Source organism: Cervus elaphus, chromosome 22, assembly GCF_910594005.1.
Source record: "Cervus elaphus chromosome 22, mCerEla1.1, whole genome shotgun sequence".
NCBI lineage: Eukaryota > Metazoa > Chordata > Mammalia > Artiodactyla > Cervidae > Cervus > Cervus elaphus.
In genome coordinates this window covers 53462829-53477309 of record NC_057836.1, presented here as the reverse complement: position 1 = coordinate 53477309, position 14481 = coordinate 53462829, and the positions used below count along the sequence as shown (strand labels likewise).

At 41.9% G+C, this 14481-nt stretch overlaps 1 protein-coding gene across 2 annotated transcripts in view; it reads right to left on the bottom strand.

Moving 5' to 3' along the window:
• The window catches only part of GNPTAB (N-acetylglucosamine-1-phosphate transferase subunits alpha and beta), a 78859-nt gene that overhangs the window by 46990 nt on the left and 17388 nt on the right, over positions 1-14481 (bottom strand). For both annotated transcript variants that reach the window (XM_043881083.1, XM_043881084.1), the window contains exon 2: positions 1424-1509. In XM_043881083.1, the coding sequence (XP_043737018.1) occupies positions 1424-1509 (86 nt within the window). The remainder of the gene's footprint in view (positions 1-1423; positions 1510-14481) is intronic.

The window sequence follows — 14481 nt, the reverse complement described above, 5'->3', positions numbered from 1 at the left end:
GAGGAAAGCTTTAAGTGAACTCAAGGAATCCCGCAGCCCTTCCTTGCTGAGATGTTCAGACTATAATAGTGCATACATCTAAGTCTAATTGGCATAGCTTTTTTAAAAAAACTACTTATTTGATAGGAACCACATAGGTACTCACAACAAGTGGATGGAGGCGCCAAGCAGTAATTCTAAACAGAAACAAGAGCTTCATATAAATTGCTGATGTAGTCTAGAGGCACTCCCAGAAAATGTTCAAGGTGCACCAATCAACACCAATACTAGTTATATTTTTACTAGATTTTCTAGTTCAGTGCAGGCAAAGAGGACTCATGGAGTCCATTCTCCAGGGAAAATAAACAGTCAGGATCTAGGGAAATTTCCGATTACAGTCTTTGATAGTTAGACAGATGTCTTCTAAGAGGTTAACTATCTTTACTGGCTGCCCCACATTTGTTTTTGGTCACCCCCTGCTCTATGCCCTCCAGCGACTAGCCTTGTGCCATTACAATGGAAAGGAGTCAACAGATACTGCACAAAGTAAGTCAAAAAGGAGACAATTCTGTTCTCCGTTCTTTTTTTTTTTTTTAGGTTAAAAGGACAGACACCAGAAGAATCCAAAACAAAAATTCATTAGCCATGGTTGCTCTGGGTCAGGTGAAATTCAGAATGAGGCAGAGATGGGCTTTACTTTTTACTTTTCTGTACTGCTTCAACTGTTTTCAACCACAAACATATATTGCTTTTATGATATAAAACAATGCAAGTAACAGGCAAAACAGGAAAAGAGCCTGTGTGATTCATTTTAGCTGCGAGAAAGGAAGGAGGATATTGGAAAAGATTGCTTGCACTCTGAGGTCTGCCTCGTGAGGCAGGAAAAAATCTCCAAAGAAGAAGAAGGGTGAAGGCAGCATTCAGGAGTGGCTGCACCAAGAAGCTTGGCCTTAGGGAGAAAAAGACCCCACGTGTGAGGTTCTTTGCTCCTCCCCATAGCGAGGCAGTAAGGTGCGGTGACCACAAGGGCACGTGAGGGTCCTGGTGGATGCCACAGCAGACGCCCTGGTTATAAACACAGTGATGGGCAAAACACTGGCTGGGGCTTGGAAGTGGCTACAGTGTAGCCATCTGGCTTTCTCATCCTAGGGGGATGGAATCATCTTTATCTCACACAACTGGGTCAAGGACAGAGTGAGCTCATGTAACTTAAAGTACTCAATACTCAGCAAGGCAGGATTGCTTTTTGAGAATCAAATTTGTCATCCCGAGAAACGGGAGGATGGATTACAAGGTTCCTTCATGTGCGAGTCGTTTTAAACAAGCTAAATCATACCTACAACTTGGAAAGACCCCTTCAACTGTTCCATATAAAGCATGGGTGATTTCACAACTTATCATTTGAGCCCAAAAAAGCTACTCTCCAAAAGTGGTTTCTTCTCACCGATTCTGAAAGGACTTCCCAGCAATGTTGTCTCTGTAGGAATCAAACAAAACATGGTACTGATCCCGGCTCCATTCCAGAACCACCTAGGGAAAGAAAGAAAAAGAAACGTTTACTTTGCATCAAATATTGAGAGTATATAACTTTCATTTCATCTTAATTTCATTAAGGATTGCCAAAGGACTCTCAAGGCAATAGAAATAAAAGTAAAAATTGGGACCTAATCAAACTTACAAGTTTCTGCATAGCAAAGAAAACCATAAACAAACCAAAAAGATAATCTACAGACCGGGAGAAAATATCTACAAATGATGTGACCGACAAGGGTTTAATTGCCAAAATATATAAACAGTTCATGCAACTCAACAACAAAAAACAAACAATCCAATTGAAAAATAGGCAGAACTGAACAGACATTCCTCCAAAGACATACAGATGGCCAACAGGCACATGAAAAGATGTTCAACACTGATAATTATTATAATAGAGAAATACAAACTAAAACTACAATGAGATACCACCTCACACAGTCAGAATGGCCATCATTAAGAAGTCTACAAATAACAAATGCCTGGGAAAGTGTGGAGAGAGATGAACCATCCTGCACTGCTGGTGGGAATGTAAGTTGATGCAGCCACTATGGAAAAGAGTAGATTCCTCAAAAAAAAACAAGGAGGTTCCTCAAAAACTAAAATAGAACTGCCATATGATCCAGCAATCCCACTCCTGGGCACATATCCAGACAAAAGTATAATTCAAAAATATACATGCACAGTGTGTTCACAACAGCACTATTTACAATAGTCAAGACTGGAAAACCTAATATCCTTTAACAGATGCATGGATAGAAAAATGCAGTTTTACACACACACACACACACACACACACACACACACGCACACACACCATGGAGTACTACTCAGCAATAAAAAAGCAACAAAGTAACGCCATCTGCAGCAATATGGATGGAACTAGGGATTTTCATACCAAGTAAAGTAAGTCAGAAAAAGGCAGGCAAATACTATATAACATCATATATATACATACACACACACACACACACACACACACATATATATGTGGAATCTAAAATATGACACAAACGCACTTTTATGAAACAGAAACAGCCTCACAGACATGGAGACAGACCTGTGTTTGCCAAGAGGGAGCGGGTGGGAGACAGATGGAGTGGGAGTTTCGGTCAGAGGATATAAACAGAACAGGTAAACAACAAAGGTTTACTCTATAGCACAGGGAACTAAGAGAGGCTTCCCTGGTGGCTCAGCCGGTAAAGTGTCTGCCTACAATGTGGGAGACCTGGGTTCGATCCCTGGGTCAGGAAGATCCCCTGGAGGAGGAAATGGCAACCCACTCCAGGACTCTTGCCTGGAAAAATCCCATGGATGGAGGAGCCTGATAGGCTACAGTCCATGGGGTTGCAAAAAGTCAGACACGGTCTTCCCTGGTGGCTCAGATGATAAAAGCCTCTGCCTACAATGCAGGAGACCCGGGTTCAATCCCTGGGTCAGGAAGATTCCCCTGAAGAAGGAAATGGCAACCCACTCCAGTACTCTTGCCTAGGAAAATCCCATGGATGGAGGAACCTGATAGGCTACAGTCCATGGGGTTGCAAAGAGTTGGACACGACTGAGCAACTTCACTCACAGGGAACTAGAGTCAATATTCTATGATAAACCAAAATGGAAAAGAATTTTTAGAAGAATGTATATGTATATAAATGCATAACCGAATCACTTTGCTGTACAGTAGAAATTAACATTGTAAATCAACTATATTTCCATTAAAAAAATTTTTTTAATAAAGAATTGCTAAAGAAACAGGTAAAGCAGTCAAACTTCATCCATTCACTCAGTGCCTGCCCCATACTGTGCTCCATCCAAATGAATAAGCTACAAGGATAGTTAGGGACTGCCCCGGGGGTCCCGTGGCTAAGACTGTGCTTCCAGTGCATGGGGGCCATGGGTTTGATTCCTGGCTGGGGGACTAAGATCCTACATACCATGTGGCATATACCAAAAAATAAAATTTAAAAAAATTCAAAAGGATAGTTATATAATTATGTAAATAAAAGCCCCAGCTTCTGGCCGGTGGAAGGGGGAGGGGAGTCAAAGGGATTTAGTGCATTGTGATATGAGGACTGGGTCTTGGAGAACGAGTTCACAGGTAGGGAGAAAAGGTCAGTGCCAGGAAAGCATGTTCAGTGCAGGAGGGCATGTTCAAAGGCTGGCAGGCAGCAATGGGGGTTGTTTGAGGGCAACTGTTCCGCTGGTTTTGGCTGGATCACAGGCAGCACCTAAAGAGAGATGGGGCCGGGGAAAGGGAGCCGGGCCCTGAAGGTGGCCTGCCGTGCATGCCGTGGGAAACGGGGGCCCTGGAGGTCTTCAAGGCAGCTACACGATCCATCCAAAACACGGGGAGCTTTTCACAGCACAGAACACGAGCTACAACAGAAGAGCTGGACAAGACACGGGGGATGGTGACCTCACAGCCTGTGAGCTTTCAGCTGACCTTGCTCAACACTTCAGGAGGAAATGGAAAGCTTTGGATAGGCGCTCCCTCATGGGTGCACCCCACATCTGTAAACCTGCCTCACACGTGAACGTGTCCCCCGTCCTTGCAAACACCCAATCTCTGTCTGGATCTCAACACCTCATCTTCTCAAGACCTTGCCTCCTCTCTCTTTCCCTCTCAATAAGGTTATTCTATTAGCATATCGGCATATTCCAGCATCTCAGGGAAATGTTCCCTCCCCTCCAAACCCCCTCCATCTTAAGTCACTCTACCCAGAACTTTCTCTTTAAGGGCAGCTATCTTCAGAGAGACATCTCCTATCCATCCTCCAGCCACGCCAACCCCACTTCGTTCTCACCCCTTCACTGGCCTTACCAAGGCTTCCAAGCTGTCAAACCCAATGACAATTTCCTGGTTGCGATCTGACTCAGCTGGCAGCGTCACCCAGTGCCTCCTCCTTGAACCACTTTCTTGGTTTTCCACGCATCACTCTGGTGGCTCCCTTTCAGCCTCCTTTGCCAGCTCAATCCCACCTCTCTGACCTTTTAATGCGCCCTTTCATTCTGCTCCTCTTCCGGGAAGGCCTTCGCTCTTGCCAAGGCTTCTTCTGGGGTCCCGCTCTACCAACCCTAGGATGTGGCCCTGATACACTATGATGACCGGGAGAGCCCCGGGCACTTAGATTTCACTCCAGCCGACAGAAGAGAGAGCGAGGGAAGACGAGCCCCTCTTCTGAGGAGACTTTCAGGAGCTGCACCTACCCCTTCCATTTTTATTGGCCAGAGTGCAGTCACACGCCATCTGGCTCCACTGAAGGCCCAGTGGACCTTCATGAGCTATAGCTGCTACTGGCTTCTTCTGTGGCATTCAGACTTTCCAAGACCTGGCCTCTGCCTGCCTTCACAACCTCCCTTCACTGGGATGTTTCATAAACACCACAAATTAACTCTCCCACTCGAAGCACTGCTTCAAAAACAACTGATTTTAGGGATTTCCCTGGCGGTCTAGCAGTCAAGGCTCCACACTGCCACCGCAGGGAACACAGGTTCAACCCCAGAGGAGGGAACTAAGATTCTGAATGCTGCACAGCACAGCCAAAAAAAACTTTTTTGAAAAATAAAAAATCAAAAAATAAATAAAACAACTAATTTCAAAGTGTGTTGAGTCTAATGTGCCTGGTACCATATTTACAAAGAGAATTAAGCTAAGTTACCTGACTTCAAAGAACTACAGTTGATTATTTTTAATAAAGAACTTTATTGCAGGCTACAGCCGCACTGAGGGAGCACCTGACTCTTTCCAGAAAGACACCGGGAAAGACTGCCCTGAAGAAGCAACATCAGCAGGGTCTTAAAGGATACACGGAAGTCCGTCAGCAGTTCATCTGGGAAACAAGGAACAGTGGAGGGATCTGTTCCCAGATGGGGGAGAGGGGAGTGAAGGGGAGGAAGAGAATCAAGGCGATCGCAAGGTTTCCAGCGTTTCTGAAATGAGTAACTGAACACAGACTAGGGCCACTTAATGACATGGGAGGAGCAAGTGGACAGGGGATGAGAGCTGGCCAGTCCTGCTTTAGTCTCGGTGTACATGAGGCTGTAAGTGCATACAACTGGCCCGCCCACCTGGACTTGCAGACTCCCAGAGGAGGAGAAATGGGCTCTACCTTGGATACCGAACAGCACCGAACCAATGACAGGCACATAGCTAAGAAACGCCATCTGTTTTGCTACATATATAATAGGCTATGTATCTATATTCAGTAATACAATTGTATGTATCTGTATCAGCTTATGAGCTCAAAAGGAAGCCATTCTCCATCAATACTCCTCTGTAGCTTGCAAAAGGACAACCAGTATATCTATTTTTCTCGTAAAATAAGAAAAAATAAAGCTCAATATAATTGTCCTCAGTTAGCAGGGCCACCTGGAAGGTGGGGCGAAAACAGCAGAGAGCATGAGCTTCACCAATGTCTGGGCAACGCTGGTGTGCTCTGTGTGAACACAACGTGCCTTCCTTCATCAGATAAATTAATCTCTCCATCTCCAAACCACTCTAGTGTGTTGGAAAGAACAGCAACAGTGAAGGGTCCTTCTCTAACACACTTAGGAACACTCTTCTAGTGCAGAGTTCTCCACTCTCAGACCTTGGGGGAGATGGAAGGAATGCTGGGTTATTACTTGGGATGCGGGTTTTCATCCCAGCTCTGTCACTTTGAGTGACCTCTGCATGCATGTGTGCTAAGCTACTTCAGTCGTGTCCAACTCTTTGCAACCCTAGAAACCATAGCACCCCAGGCTCCTCTCTGGCCATGGGGTTCTCTAGGCAAAGAAGACTGGAGTGGGTTGCCATGCCCTCCTCCTGGGGATCTTCGCAACCCAGGGATCAAGCCTGCGACTCTTTCGTCTCCTGCATTGGCAGGCGGGGTTTTTTACCACTAGCATCCCCTGGGAAGCACATGAGTGACTCTGAGCAAATTATTTAGCCTTTTTGGCTATCCCTTCATCTGTATAATGAAGGGGGCCTGACCAAACGGTCTTTGAAATCCCTGCCATTCCTAAAGTTAAGACTTAAGGAGGTACCCAACTGTGTGGCTATCACAGGGTCCTCCTATGCCCACATGTCAGCTCCATAAGGACACTGGGTCTCTCCCTGTCCTCACCTCCTCTCTGGGTCTTCTGTTCTTGGTCCTAAGCCCATCAACATTTGAACTTGATTCTCTCCCATCATAACCATTTCCCTTTCTGCTATTCCTGTCAAGTAAACATCATTATGAAAATCTTTCCAAACTTTTTAGATGAATGAGTATTATGCTGTCTGAAGAATGAAAAAAGGAAACTTGTAAATCAAATAAAATTCATCTAAGGGTTAGTGTCAAATTATTTTCTTAATACTATCAAGAGTAGAAATCTGCGCAATTATAAAATTGTTTGTTCTATATATACACCTTACAAACACATTCCAAACAACAAGGAAGCCAAAAAAAAAAAAAAAAGACTTACACGTGGAATTAGATGGTTTTCAGCAATTATTAGCAGTAAACAAAAGACAAATAGGTTAGAGAAACACCGACTATTGTAAAATCAAGCCTCTGTTCTGGCAAAAAGCCTTTCCATATTCTCAGCCCAATCTGAATGCTTCCTTCTCAGAACTCTGAATAACTTCTAGCTCTACCACTTATTTGGAAATCAGTTGTCCACTGCCTTGTAAAACCTCTGGCCTTGCGTCATTTAGCTTTTTTATTGCTATTTGCCTTTCATCCCATGTTAGTATCTTGACAGGCCAAACTGCCTGAGGGCAGAGAATGACTTACAATTCTGTTAACTATAAACTCATTCCCAGCACATTATATACCATTTTCTTCTTAGTAAATATTACCTAGCTACTGCAGAAGTGACATAAGAGAAGGCTGGATCTGAGAACTTGGGAGACTCCTAAGAGAACATCCCTGCTCTCTGGCCTGGGAGCTGTGAAATGCTGGGTAAGCTAGAAATGTGTGGGCCTCAACTTCCTCAGCTAGAAACTGAATACTCAATCTATTTCATCAATCCACTGTGCTGCCAGGGCAGGATGGAGACTCTCCCCTGATGTGGGCAAACAGAAGGTATGCCCAGGGAGCATGCTGGGCAAACAGCTGGCCTGTCCCGCTGGACTCGCAACTCCCAGGAGGAGAAATGGGTTCCACCTTGGATATCAAACAGCACCAAACCAACGACAGGCACACAGATATGAAAGGCCAGCTATTTTGCTAAAAAACAAGGGTAAGCAAGCGTAACTTCCTGAACAACACTTTTATAACGGCAAGACATTTGAAACATTATATTGGTAGTAATGCAAAAATTTTATGGGAAACTCATGTGATAAAAATACAAGATACAACACTGACCTTCAAAAAATGTCCTACTTGCCATTTTGAGCTATTCCACACAGACACACACACACACCCCTACACTATTCTTCTCAAAAATGCTATTTATTAAAATACTACATGAGCTCTGAAGTAACATATAAACAATGTATTATTAACAAATAATTTATCTAAAAATCATCTAAAGGTAGTTTACTCTACTAATTCGAAATGTTTTTTACTTTTATGACTCCATTTTAATAATCATGGCATCCAAGGTATTCAAGATCAATAGCTGGTTAGTTTTACAACATGGCAGCAAAAGTGAGTCTTAGCGAGCTGCCTGCAGAGAAAGGGTGCACACACACTCACCAGCTCCATCGTGCCCGCACGCCCTCCCTCTCAAATGAATCCCTGCAACAAGCTACCAACTGTGAGGCAGGGACTACAAGGACCCAAGAGAAGCTCCAGGCCAAGAAGCAGTGTGTGCAGAGGAGCCGAGATTTAATCACCCCAAGTCCACGGTCCATGCTCCTGCTCAGCCTGGCCCAGGCTCTCTGAGCGTTGCCCGGCTGCCCCCCGGCTGCCCCGCCAATGCTTGCTTACACAGAGCCAGCTTTGTCAAATACACATTCATGAGTGTGGGCATTTAACCAGCTGAAACTGGTATGTTTACCATCCCTAATTCAATGGCCCAAAACTTTCCCTAGCATGTTTATAAATAACCACAAGTCACGTAATGAAAGTTGTGTTTCTCCTTAACATTTGTATAGTGTGTAATAGTCCTTTAGCTAGTTTTTGCCCACAAATGCTAAAATTTTCAGTTGGTAAAACTTTCTTCAGTCTTAAAACTGGTGCACACTTTTGCTGATGACTTTGATGGTCCCGGAAGAGGACCGAATGCACGCCTGTGGTAGGATCATAGAGAATGAAGTGTGAGCTCTGTAATCCTTTGGGGGTTTCCCAGTCAAGGAAAGGAAGAAGGCGGACTTCCCAGGTGGTCCAGTGGCTAAGACTCTGAGCTTCCAATACAGAGGAACTGGTTCGATCCCTGGTCAAGGGAACTAGATCCCACATGCCATGATTAAAGATCCCGCAGGCGGCAACTAAGGCTCAGGGCACCCAAATAAATAAAGAAAAATAAACCTTTTTTTAAAAAGGGAAGGAGGAAAGTAATTACTAAGAAGGGAACCAGTATACAATGCAAGGATCATAAGATTTACAATCAGAAGACAAGAGTTTAAATCTGGCATTTAATAATAAAATCCAGGGCACTGCTCCATTTTCAATTTTTTCTTCTGTAGAATGAGGATAGCAACCGCACCCAGTTCACAAGATTGTTTGATGAAGCATGCAGATCCAACAGGGCTGCACAATACTCCTGCCAACTGCTCGCAGGTCTCTTAGAGACAGCGTTTACATGCTACATACAATACAAGCTGTTCACTTGTTTAAATATCTGTCTACACCTCTGTGAGCAACTCAAATCCAGGAACTTGATCTCTTTCTCTTGTCTTTAGTCCCACAACCTTGCACAGTGCCTGGCACAAAATTAATAAAACTTTCTAGAATGAGTGATTACGGCTACTAGTTTTATAAGACAAAACACCTTAGAACAGGTTACCACTCCATGGTTTCCCACCAGAATTTCCTGCTTTCAGATCCAGTCCCAAAGAGTCAAGGTAAAAGCTAAAGGCTGGAGGTACAGGGATGGCAGCACACAAGGATGCAAAACTCTCTCCATTAAAACACACGTCGCCTTCTCAGCATCTGAAGTGTCGAAATGTGACATGCAATCTTATAAAACTTAAGATGCTGAGGCTCTCCAATCTCAAGCAGCAAGAACTCTAAGTAACTCTGACAGAGATTTTCATTCGTTGATAATCACATCAGAAGTTTATACTATTCCTAAATTACAAGTTCTTCACAGTTTCTGAGAACCAAATATACTTTGCATTAAGAGGCGCTAAATGAGAGACCAAGATAACATAAGAGATATTCTATTTTTTTTTTTTTTTTCACTAATTGACCTTCTCCTTTGATACCAATCAGAAAGTCAAATCTGCTCATCACCAGTTTTCTAATCACATTTGATGAAACATGCTCATTTTCCTGCCTCAGTCCATTAGAGCTTCTCTGACAGAAAACTACAGACGGGGTGGCTCGTAAACAACAACTTCTCACGGTTCTGGAGACTGCGAAGACTAAGATGAAGGTGCTGGCAGATTGCTGTTTGGTGAGGGCCTGCTTCCTGGCTGTCTTCATGCTGTGTCACCTCATGTGTTGGAAGGGGCAAGGGAGCTCTCTGGGGTTTGTTTTATAAGGGCACTAATCCCACACATAGGGGCTCCACCCTCATGACTTAATCACCAAAGTCCTCACCTCCTAATACCATCACACTGGGAATAAAGTTTCAGCTGGTAGATTTTGGGAGGACACAATCAACTCATCTCATTTCTCAACACAAAGTGGCTAAATAAAACAAGAGACTAAGCCATTTCATACTAGGCACTGAATGGTTATTAAAACTGGAGTGGTTTCCCTTTTTCACATACTGGAAGTGATCCAAACCTAAGACGCATGACCACTACTTACTCAAACATTAATTAAATTCAAAGATACCTTCCTAGACCACTTCTACCTTTTGTGAATTCTTCACAGAATCAGATACACAACACGCATTTGTTGACCATTTTAAAGGGCATAAAAGGGGACCCAAGGCTCTGTTCTCAGGGAGCAGACATCCTGTTAAGGATTACTCATTGACTTGCATGAAATGATTTATGAATATTTACTGTTCAGCTTTTAAATGAACACAGGTTAAAATAGATTACTGTTGGAGAAAAGGAATAATCAAGGACAGGGTTCATTATAAAAGCTTAACGAAATCTCTCCTTTTCTCAGGAGAGAAAGCTGAGGTTCCCTGGTGGCCCAGTGGTCAGGACTCAGCTTTCACTGCCAAGGGGCTGGGTTCAACTCCCTGGTCAGGGAACTAAGAACAAAAAAAAAAGCAGCAAAGAGAAAGGACTGCCACTGAGGGGAGAGGAGACAAAATAATAAAGGAACTTGTATTAAAACACAGAATTAAGTCTTTCCATGTCCCAGGTGGTCCAGTGGTTAAGAATCCTCCCTGGAACGCAGGGGACGTGGGTTTGATCCCTGGTTGGAGAACTAAGATCCCATATACCACGGAACAACTAAGCCTGGGCACCTCAAATAGAGTCCAGGTGCTGCAGGAAGATCCTGCATGCCACAACAAAGCCCGGACACAGTCAAATAAATAAAATAAACAAGAAAATAAAAAAACTATTTAAAAAGGAAATAAAACACAGAATTAAGAATGTTAAACCTTTGACAGCACACTTTACTATAAAAAGTTTTATCTAAATGGGGGAAAAATAATCTCCTCAACCACACTTGAATAAATGTAAAAGGGAAAAAAAAAAAATAACAACCATACCAAAGATGGTTTCAGAAGTATTCAAACCAATTTCCTGGGCACATATATGCAGGTTCACTTGTCTTATAGTTCAGAGGTTACGGGATCACAGAATGTACGGGGGCGGACTTTAAACCCAGTGCCCTCCCAGCTAAACAGTTACTCTATCTGGGAGTTTAGACCTGCACTGTCCAAAAAAATGCTACCCCGCTGGCCACACATAGTTATTTAAATGAAGACTAGGTTGAATTTAAAACTCAGCACATTAGTCAGACTAGACATACTTCACGCCCGCCAGCCCAGGCGGTCAGTGGCTACTGGGCTGGACAGCTCACGACTACCAACCATTTCCACCCGGCGCAGAGTGCTCTGGACAGCACTGCAGGTATTCATTCCTTAAAGGTTAAGTTCTGGTCACAAAAGGAGGCCTGGACCTCAGCCCCCAGTTCTGTGATTTTAGACAGGACACTTATAGCCCTGTAAGTTCCAAATGTAAAATTAAGATAATAATCCTTTATCCCATAAGGTGTTGTTATAAAAAAAATCAAGTGAGCTGATATAAATCCATCTATTCTAATAATTACAAAGTACTAAAGGAAATAAAAGGTATTAAGACAATGAAAGAACACTGAACATATTTAGTCCTTCAAGGGACTCACAGCCTATTAGGGAGACAAATATGAAACAATTACAATATATCATGTAAAAAATATATCCGAAGTATAAATAAAAGTGTAATTGAACCTGGTAAATATTTCTATTATAACAAGAAGTCAAAATTAGTCAAACTAAGTTGAGGTGTTTTTTTTTTCCCTCTTTATTTTGGTAAAATTTAATTGTCATAAAAAAGTTTATAGTGAAATGAGACAAGAAGTTTTACAAAATATCTGCTTACGGTGCTTACTGCAACGTACCTCCACCAACAACCGAATTTTAATCTCATACTGTTACTTGGATAAAAACATTTTTTAAAATTCACCAAGCAGAGTTCTTTTTATGAGTTTGCTTTGCAAAGTCATAAATTAGGCAAGAAGAATGTTATATATTTTTAAATAGCTGTAAAGTCATTTTAAAAAACCCTTTCCTGAGGGGCAATTAGCAATATGATTCAAAGGACCAAAGAAATGCCCGTGTCTTTTGTTCTGGCTAATTCCACTTCTAGAAATACATGCCAGGAAAATCAACACAGGTGTACCCAAAGGCTTCTGTACAAATATGAGGATAATCACTGTTACTTGTATAAATAAAACCTGAAGGCAGTTTTAAAAATTAAGCAATAGGTAACTGGGTAAGTAAATCAAGGTACAGTCACAGAAATATTACGAAGCTGTTAAAAATTATGCAGTTTTTACACTGCTACAGTCAACGAGCGGATATTATGTGGCACCATTCCAAATTCTGACACACGGCAATAACCAAAACAAAAGGTCTTCCTTTATAGAACACACAGACTAGTTAAATGGTAAAATGTCTGATGAAATATTACGTGAAAAAAACAACCACCAAAACTATCATCCTGGAACAGAACCTCAGCAAAATAGCAGAGTGGCAACTCCAATCTCTCATCCCCTCAGAACACTGAAAAACAAGCAGAAGCTCCAGAATAAGAAAAGACAAATACTGTGTGAAATATCCATTATATAAAATGTCCAGAATAGGCAAATCCATAAAGACAGGAAGTGACGAGAGGTTCCCAGGGGGCAAGGGAAGAATACAGAGTTACTACTTACTACCAAGTTTCTGTTTGGGGTGATGGATACCATTTGCAAACAGACAGTAGTAACCATTACACAACAAAGTAAATGTAATTAATGCCATGGAGCTGTTGATACATTTAAAAATTATTAAAATGGGACTCCCCTGGTGGTTCAGTGGCTAAGACTCCAGTCTCCCAATACAGGTGGCCTGTGTGATCCCTGGTCAGGGAACTAGATCTATTTTAACTAAGACCCTGTGCAGCCAAATAATTAATTTTAAAAATCATTAAAATTTTGTTAAATGAAATTTAACAAATTTAAATTTGTTAATTTGTTAAATTTAAATTAAATTTAAATCATTAAAACAAATTTTGTTGTTTGTGTTTTACCACAGGATTTTGGAAATCACTACAATACTCCTCCCAAAGGAGTAATAAAGGAACATTATGAACGATTCTACAATCACAGACTTGAAAACTTAGATGAAATGGACCATATACTTAAAAGATACAATCTACCAAAGCTCAAACAAGGAGAAATATATAATCTGAATAGCCTCTATTTATTAAATAATTTGAATCAATGAGTAATAACCTTCCAAATCAGAAAGCAACAGGCCCAGATGGGTTCACTGGTGAATTCTACCAAACATTCAAGGAAGAAATGACACCAATTCTCTACAATTTCTTCCAGAAAAACAGAACCAGAGTGAATTCCTTCTAATTCATTCAATAAGGAAAACTACAAACTGATAACTTTCAAGAATATAGATGTGAAAATCTGTTATGAAATAAAATCTAACAATGCAGAAAAAGAATCATATAATATAACCAAGTGGGATTTATTCTAGACACACGTTTTTGAATGCTGGTTCAACATTTCAAAATCAATTAACGTAATCCATCATATTCATAGGCAAAAGAAGAAAAATCTTATGATCCTATCAATAGATACAGGAAGAGTATTTGACAAAATTCAAAACCCATTTTTTACTTAAAATAAATAAATAAAAACCTCAGCAAATTAGGAATAGAAGGAAACTTCTTCAACTAGGGTATTTCCAGGTGAAATTAGACTAGTAAAGCAGTTTGCCCTCCTTCCTAATGTAGATGAGCCTCACCTAATCAGTTGATGGCCTAAATAGAACAAAAAAGCTGAGTATGAGAGAATATCTTCTGCTCTGACTGCATTGAGCCATAACACCAGCCTTCTTGCCTTCGAACTTGAACTGAAACATCAGCTCTCCCTGGGTCTCTGTGCAGCCAACTTTCAGGCAGGAACTACACCACTGGCTTCTCTGGTTCCTGGGCCTTTTGGACTTGGACTGGAGCTACATCCCTGGCCTCCTGGGTCTTGCTAATGCAGAACCTGGAGACCTGTCAGCCTTCACAATCCTGTGAGTCAATTCCATATAAGCCTGTTTCCACACACACACACACACACACACACACACACACACACGTGCCCACAAGCATGCATGTACATATATACATACATCCTATTGGTTTCATTTCTCTGAAGAACCCTAATATAATTACATATCAAC